We start from the raw sequence: 7,526 nt of genomic DNA on the forward strand, positions 1-7,526 counted from the left end.
ATGAAACCCTAATAACTATGATGTAGGACCAAATTTGATGCAGGACAACCTACTAATGCAATCTACTATGATTTCAGAAATCAGCAAGTCTCCACAATAATAACTTAAAATTTAAATGTTGCTGATTTTTACTTCGGTTATTCAGAATTAAGGATTAAGATTATTCAATTTAAGAAATTAGATTGCAATCAAGTAGTACAGTTGTTCTGATCCTAAATCAATCTGATCGAATAATGTTGAAAAACGTCCTGTTACTAGGGTGTGCTAATTTAATGTCAAGATTTAAAGGGTAAGAGGACGGGTTCGGAACTAGAACATAATTAAATGAACAAGCCCAAGAAAAGTGGAAACCTATCACCTGTCGTGAAGTAGTCGACCAAAATTGTGTGCTCGTGGGCTGGGATGACGATTGGTGCACGGCTGCAGCTGATGGACCCTTCAATTGGCTTCAATTTAGTTCTGATCACAGCACCTTGGTGAGTCTGCTGGGCATGTAAAATGGCGGGGAGTGGACCTGTTGGAATTTTGTGAGATCGGATCAGGCCTCTGTAATGAGGGCTTGCTGGCTTGGGCCCGTGAGGTGGGGTGGCCCGAAACTTGGGCCCAAAAGGGGCCTGTCTGGGGTCGCTGGAGGGTTGCTCGGTTGAGCTGCAGTGGCCGAAGACGAAAAGGAATAAGGGGAAAAAAAGAGGGGGGGGGGGGGGGGGCGGCGGAAGGTGAGAGGGGTTCGGACTGGGGACGGCCGGCGGCGGCGCAGACGAAGCGGCAGGCGGGTGGCGGCAGAGCTGCGGTGACGACGGTGGCGCATTGAGGTGGGGCGGCGTTGTGTGCGAGCGGAGGCGGAAACGGCGAGGCGGCGAGGGCGGTGCAGTATGGGAGGTGGGTTGGCGACGGATCTCGACGGCGGCGGGGTGGCGAGGCCGGAGGGGCGACGGCTGCGGCGGCTAGGGTGGAGCGACGCTTCACGGTCAGCGGCGATGCTGCGATCGGCCGCGGGGAAAGAGGCTTACGGCTTGGCGGCGCTGCGGCGACGGTGGGGCCGTGCTAAGCGGGCGATGGCAAAGTGGCGGCGGCGTAGGCGGTGGCGGAGAAGCGACGGCGCACGCAGTGATGCGGCTTGGCAACGGCGGAAGAAGAAGCGGCGGCCGATCGAGACGACGGACAGAGGTAAGGATTTTCCCTTTTTTTTTTTGTCGCGTGCAAGGCACGTGCTACTCTTTTTTTTTCTTTTTTTTTCTTTTTTTTTTTTGAATTACAGGTTCGGGTTATCGGGTCCGGATTTTCTGGTGCAACCCGCTCCGATACCCGTTCATCCGCATGTGCAACTCACGTGCGCTGCTTTTTTTTTTTTCTTTTTCTTTTTTTTTTCCTGAACGGATCCGAGCTAGTGTGGCGGGCTAACGGGTCTGAGACTTACCCGTTTAGCTGGCCGTCTTCAACCTCCGACGGATTCGTTGGGGATGCGCCGGATTTTGTGGCGGTGGCTGCGAGGCGGGATGGAGATCGCAGTGGCGACTCTGGGGTTCGCAGCAACGGGCGGCGGCCGGCTACGGATACCCACGGGGCAGTGACCTCCTCCGAGGGTCGGACACGGCTAGCCGGTGACCAACACAAAGAGCTCGGGCACAGCGGCGCTTTCGTGGGATTGCGACGATCTCCAGCGATGAACTAAAGTCACGGCGGCGATGTTGGCGGTAGGGTGTGGCGGAGAGGAAGCAGCCGACGAGGGTGGGCGTGGGTGTGGTGACGGGTGGTGGGGAGACCACCGAAGGGTTTCTTCTTTTCCTTCTTCTGTTTTGAAATCGAGGGGTTGTTCTCTTTTTTTTTTTTTTTTTTTTTTCTCCGGTGAAAACCGACAGAGGGGAAGGGGGGCTGGTGAAAACCGAGAGAGAAAGGAAAAGAGGAAACACGGGACCGTGGCTTTGGCAGCAGGGGCAAAGCCTCTTGCTCTGATACCAAGTTGATGCAGCACCAGTGCGGGGGAAGAGGAGAAGAAGGAAGAACAAGAGAAGGAGAAGGAAGAAGAGGTTGTAGAGACGCAGGAAGAATAGTGGAGGAGAGGAGAAGAAGAGAAGAAAGAACGTAGGAGAAAGAAAATTCCAAATCACTTCATTAAACCCTAATCATGAAAATAGTTCCCTATATATAGGGCCCAAATACACAACTTGCATAAACCCCCTTACACAACAATAAATCCTAATGAGCCCACAAATAACACAAATAAACCACAAATAAGCCCTAAAATGCAAATAAACTCAGAAATAAAATAAACCACAAATAAATCCCTAAATGCAAATAAATGCATCTGGCTCAATCCGGAGGCTCAGGATCATCTGGATGAAGGGCTCTGATGTCCCCATCATTTCCTGTCATCATTCAGACAAACATAGAGCTTTTATGGAATTAATTTTTAATCACGAGGAACCTTCAAATGCAAATACAATTACTTTAGCTGCCACCATGCTCTCCTTCTTGCCCGCACAGAATTAGAAATGCCAATTCATAATGATTATCCATTCTGGCAAGCAAGCCTTATCAAGTTTGGTGGACGCCATTAATATCTGTCACCATTATTTTTCTGTGACTTGTTTGGATGCATGAACGTAAGTCGATAGGGTCACAGGAGTATGAGAAATGAGAATGATACGTAAAAGCATAGTCCACATGAATAAAATTCACCCCCTCTCTTTTCGTCGGAAATGCCACCTCTAATTAATTGATAGGCTAACACCGCAAGAGATTGGCAAATCCTTTGTCCAAACCCCACTTGCATCCATTATCTGATAAGCCCAACAATAAAGAATATTACAATTTAGTTTGAGCAAGGCAAAGGTGAATCCCTTGTCCAGTCAAAACAATCCTTTTTCTTATGAAGTTTTTTAAAAAAATTAAACTTAAAGAAATAAGTTCATGCATAAGCTTTAGTTTCTATTGATTAAATAATTTTGAGAATCAGAGAGATGGAACTGTGTTGTTACTCTTTTACTAACTTAAGAGAATTATTAGTGACAACCAAGCACCAGGGTCATGCTTCTGACTTTCTCCTACAAAGCGTTCCACATTTTGCCATTCAATGTGAACAAGCGTTCCACATTTTATCATTGGAGTATAATTTGTCTAATGCCAAGGTTTAATAAGGAGGAAATCATGCTCTATACTATGCCAACCATATCCGTTTAGTGATAAATGAGGTCCGACGAATGATGCATCGAGAACGCGCGTATAATTACCAAAGTACATTTAGGCCTCGTGGATTAAAAGCGGGAGAGATGGGAATTTATGCGGAAATAGATTTTGTGAGAGGAATATATAGTTATAGACATGCAGGGTGGGAAAAAACTATGTGATGGTATAAATGGGGTTTAGGATAATTATAATGTGAGATAAAATTTGCTATTTTAATCTTCCACAGGACAGCTGGTGGAAAAGTTGGGGAGTGTTTTGTTATTCATCTTGTTTTGTCTCCTGCTCAAATAGTTGAACTCTGTTTCCTTATTTACTTTGTGTTCTTTTTTTTTTTTGAATTTGTTGTTCTGATATGAATTTGTTAATTCAGGTGCTAACTTTGATGAGACAGAAATGAACTCTCTTTGGTTTACCGAGAATTTACGTGCTTTCTTTGGATAGAGTTCGATTCTGTGGCAGATGATGTGGTGGTGCAACTGACGAGGCTACGAAAATGGAGAGGATAGATGGTGATGAAGGCTGCGGGCTTTAGCTGCAGTAGCGAATGCGCCGCGGCCAGCATTAACGAGCCCTAGTCTATTACCTGCGTGATTCTGGTCTCCAGCAATCATTTCTTGTTTGCTCAACCACTATTGATTAAATTAAGTTCATTTTGATTGTTATTTAACTAAACTTAACCCACTCCTCGCCTGATAGATAAGAATTTTTGGTGCCAGCACTGGTAACACCGAACCACGTACTAGACCTGAGTGAGAGAGAAGATAGCTTCTATGTTATATAAATATTTTTGAATACGTTTGACTCCAGGAGTTAATAATCTAGTAGTATTTTTATGGATTCACTTCTTGGTTAAAATAGCATCAAACGCCAATCCGGGGACCAGTTTTGACCGTTACATCTTCGAATACTTGGCTAATTTCGCCTTATCCCCCAGGTCTACTTGTAACCCGGTGAGCCAATCGTCGCCCGTCCTTATCCGGGGACCAGCTTATCGTCATCAGTTCACCTTCCCGCAGTTCAACCTGATCTCCCCACTGGTCCCGGTCAGCGGGGTGATGCTCCCCATCTTCACCATCGCGCGGGTGAAGGCACTCGCAAACAACGCAGCGTTGGTGCTGAATTGCCGGACCAGCGCGTCCTGCGACCCACCGTTGAAGAGCTCCTGGTCCGAGTGCAGCAGCCCCCGCTGGGCCACCAGGTTCTGGTAGTAGTCGTTGCCGAACCGGTTCGGGGTCTGGATATCGAGCGGCGCGAGGTTGCTGTCGCCGCCCGAGGCCGGGCAGTTCCGCCTCCTCAAGGCCGCAAAGCTGGGATTGATGTCGGTGTCGTTGTAGATGTGGGCACGGAAGTTCTTGCATTGAGCCTGGCCGATGGTGTGGCCGCCGGAGAGCGCGGTCATGTCTTGAGCGTTGAGGCCCTTGGCGGCGAACATGGAGATGAGCGTGGAGAGGCTGGACCCGGGACCGGGGAGGTTGCTGTTGGCCGCGCTCTGGCTCGCCGTCCTTGCATCCCTCCTGCCCAGCTGCACCGTCCAAGTTGGCCCGCCGAGCTACAACGTATCTTATTCGTATCAGCTTGAAGCATTAAGATTCAACGTTGATGGTGAAAGAGAAGGTGTGAAATGATGGGGTGCGACACTAACCAAGTTGACTCCATCGCGAGCTGCGAGGGCGAGGATGTCAGCGCATGAGACGGTGGCTTTGCAGGCAGCTTCGACACGGGCTTTGATGGTGTCGATGACTTCGAATCCACGGACGGAGTTTTGGTTTGGGAAAGCATTCTGCTCGCCGGTGAACGTTGCCGTGTCATCGAGAAGGATCGACCCGTCACAGCCCTGAAGGAAACAGAGGACGTCCGTTCAGCAACCGAGAAGTAGATAAAACAAGATTATTTTAAGCTAAGTTGAACAAAAACGTTTACTCCAATACGGTTACATTCTGAAAAGAATCTTGAAAAGCTATTGGATCGCACGTAAAAGTTTGCACCCATCTTTTAATTTGGCACACGTCTACTGTACTTAGGGGAGGGCTTAGTAACTAACTTCTTAAGTTTTAGCAGATTTGTGGCAGTGATTAGGACTGATATATACAACCGCTGTAAATTGCTTTCTAAGCTTGTAAGCTATAGAGGGACCTTCGAATGATTGGTCCGGTACAGGGACAACAAGGTGCGATTTAAGAAGGGTATAGCTGCCTAAGTTTCGATCTTTTGTGATGCCAGTTTTTTTTTTTGCATCAGATAGAACTATACAGCTCTTGATAACCATCATATCATCCCATCACAAACTTGAATGGCCACGCGCATTATGTTGCATGCCAAACATGGTACTTAAAAAAAAAAAGGTTGTTGGATATTTGACAATTGTCCATCTCTCCGATGAGATGACATAGTAAAGATCCAAAGCTATAATTTTTTATAGTGCAAATCATGCACCGCAGAGATTACCAAATCACAGCTACCTAGCAGCATAACGTTGGCACGTTGCTATTGGCTGCATGTAAAAACATTTGGACCAAGATAGTATAACCGTGTTGCTAGTTTGCTACCCCTTTAAACTACAGCCAGGTAGCCCGACCATCTTTATATTGTATTCGGGCCAACACACTTACCTTATAATTCAAATTAGAGATTAGCCAGTTGATTGTGTTTCTAAGATGCAAATCAACTGCTAAACAGGTAAACTAGCTTCGTATAAGTGGCATGAATGATGAAGGTGATCTATGGACCTTCTTCTAAAGCGTAATTAACATGCTTGCAGCATACTATAACGAAGGTGGTCGCAGATATACGTCAAAAGAAGAAAAGGAAAACGAGGGAGCAAATAAGGAATTGTGTCACACATTTACAAAGCAGTCGTGGAAGAAAAGCCGAAGGATGGATGCACCCATCCTTGGCTCCCTACTGACGGCCTGTGCCATGGCCGAGCGCACGATGCTTTGTACATTTGGGCAGCTTGTTGCATAGAACGTAGGTGAAAGCTGCCCTTGGGCAGCGCAAGCGAGCAGTGATAGCAGAAAGAGCAAAAAGAAGCTATGGGAGAAGGCCATAGCTCAAGAAGGCTATAAGGTTGCTCCAAGAGTTTGAGCTGAGATGAGAGAAGTGCTTTCCCAGGACCCCCATATATAGTGTAGTTGTTGCATGCATGGAATGCTCATTGGTTGCTGGAATTCAAACTTTGCTGCTCTGACTGGGCCCGTTACCCTAATTGCTGCATATTTTTTTTTTTAAGAACAAGTTAGGTTTGTTATCCAACTTGACATAATAAACGAGAATCACGGGAATGCAAGATGCCTTGTAACAAGGACGCCTTGCCGTTTGGATTATCTTTTTCTTTGCCCCATTCTTCCCAGCGTTCATAGCATGTTGAGAAGGGTGGAGCATGGACAATAGATATTTCATACCTTTTCAGTGAGACAGCCCTAGATGCATATGTTTTTGGTTGCAGGCAAGATTCCAGCTCCAAATTCCAACTTGCCAGCTGGGCTCAAATACGACTGCTCAACAAAAAGGCCATCCATTGGATATTGAATTGGTTCCACTGTTCAAGCCATAGTGGCATCCAATAGGACCCATCGATGGGACTTCTATACTGACAAGTCAATGTATACCATAAATAGTCTTTTTTATAAATAATTTTTTTATTAAATCAATTTAGATTAAATATATACATACGAATCATAAAATAAAATATAAAAAATATTTTTTTGACAAAATAATCTAGAAATGCAATTACTGAAATTTCTCTCCGGCACATCCCCTTCGACAGTCACGACAAAGTGAATGAATGGCGCTTTTGTTAATAAAATGCTTGGATGGCCCTTTTTCTTGACAACGAGATGGGACCAACTGCATATCGTCATACATTTCTTTTTATTATCTCTGAAGAGCTAATAGAAAAGAAGGAAAAGGATCATACATTCCTTTAGCATTGTCACCAGGGGCGACGTTTGCTTTCAAGTCATCTGAAGAATTGTTTGATGATAGCAGCTAAAGTCCTTTTTTCAGTGATATATCAAATTACTTAGTCCATCTGAAGACTGATTTACCATTTCTACTGGTTTTGATACGTTGAACATAATAATTACAATTCATGGTAGACGATTCACCTTTAGGGGCTAGCTAAATGATCCACATTTTAATTAGGAGGACAGTCCAGATAAATGGTTTGGCTGTAGAATGCTCCCTTATCACTCTATATAATTTTCAATACTAGAGAAAACTTCTGGTATTGTTGGGCCGATCTTTGGATAGCTGTTCCTTCTGTGATGATTCAATGGAATCGGAGAAGCATATATTTATTCATTAATTGCTCCTTGATTTCTGAAATATGGGAGAATTAA

General features: G+C 45.5%; 1 protein-coding gene across 1 annotated transcript; it reads right to left on the bottom strand.

Annotated features, from left to right (window-relative positions):
- Positions 1 to 3,990: 3,990 nt before the first annotated feature.
- LOC103707341 (peroxidase P7-like) lies at positions 3,991 to 6,287 on the bottom strand. The gene is made up of 3 exons (XM_008791785.6): positions 6,027 to 6,287; positions 4,829 to 5,020; positions 3,991 to 4,735 (listed from the first exon to the last, which is right to left on the bottom strand). The coding sequence occupies exons 1-3, from the start codon at positions 6,231 to 6,233 to the stop codon at positions 4,184 to 4,186; spliced, it is 951 nt and encodes a 316-aa protein (XP_008790007.3). The 5' UTR covers positions 6,234 to 6,287; the 3' UTR covers positions 3,991 to 4,183.
- Between the last annotated feature and the right edge of the window lie 1,239 nt (positions 6,288 to 7,526).

This window comes from Phoenix dactylifera, chromosome 5 (genome assembly GCF_051530095.1).
Source record: "Phoenix dactylifera cultivar Ajwa chromosome 5, Ajwa_hap1_PhDact_Kaust_v1.1, whole genome shotgun sequence".
NCBI lineage: Eukaryota > Viridiplantae > Streptophyta > Magnoliopsida > Arecales > Arecaceae > Phoenix > Phoenix dactylifera.

What these genes read in the sequence shown, in the direction of transcription:
- LOC103707341 (XM_008791785.6), bottom strand. Translation starts at nt 6,233, where the DNA reads ATGGCCTTCTCCCATAGCTTCTTTTTGCTCTTTCTGCTATCACTGCTC. An exon ending in TCCACGACTGCTTTGTAAAT is followed by an intron (nt 5,021 to 6,026) that starts GTGTGACACAAT and finishes TGTTTCCTTCAG; the next exon opens with GGCTGTGACGGGTCGATCCT. An exon ending in CTCGCGATGGAGTCAACTTG is followed by an intron (nt 4,736 to 4,828) that starts GTTAGTGTCGCA and finishes GATACGTTGTAG; the next exon opens with CTCGGCGGGCCAACTTGGAC.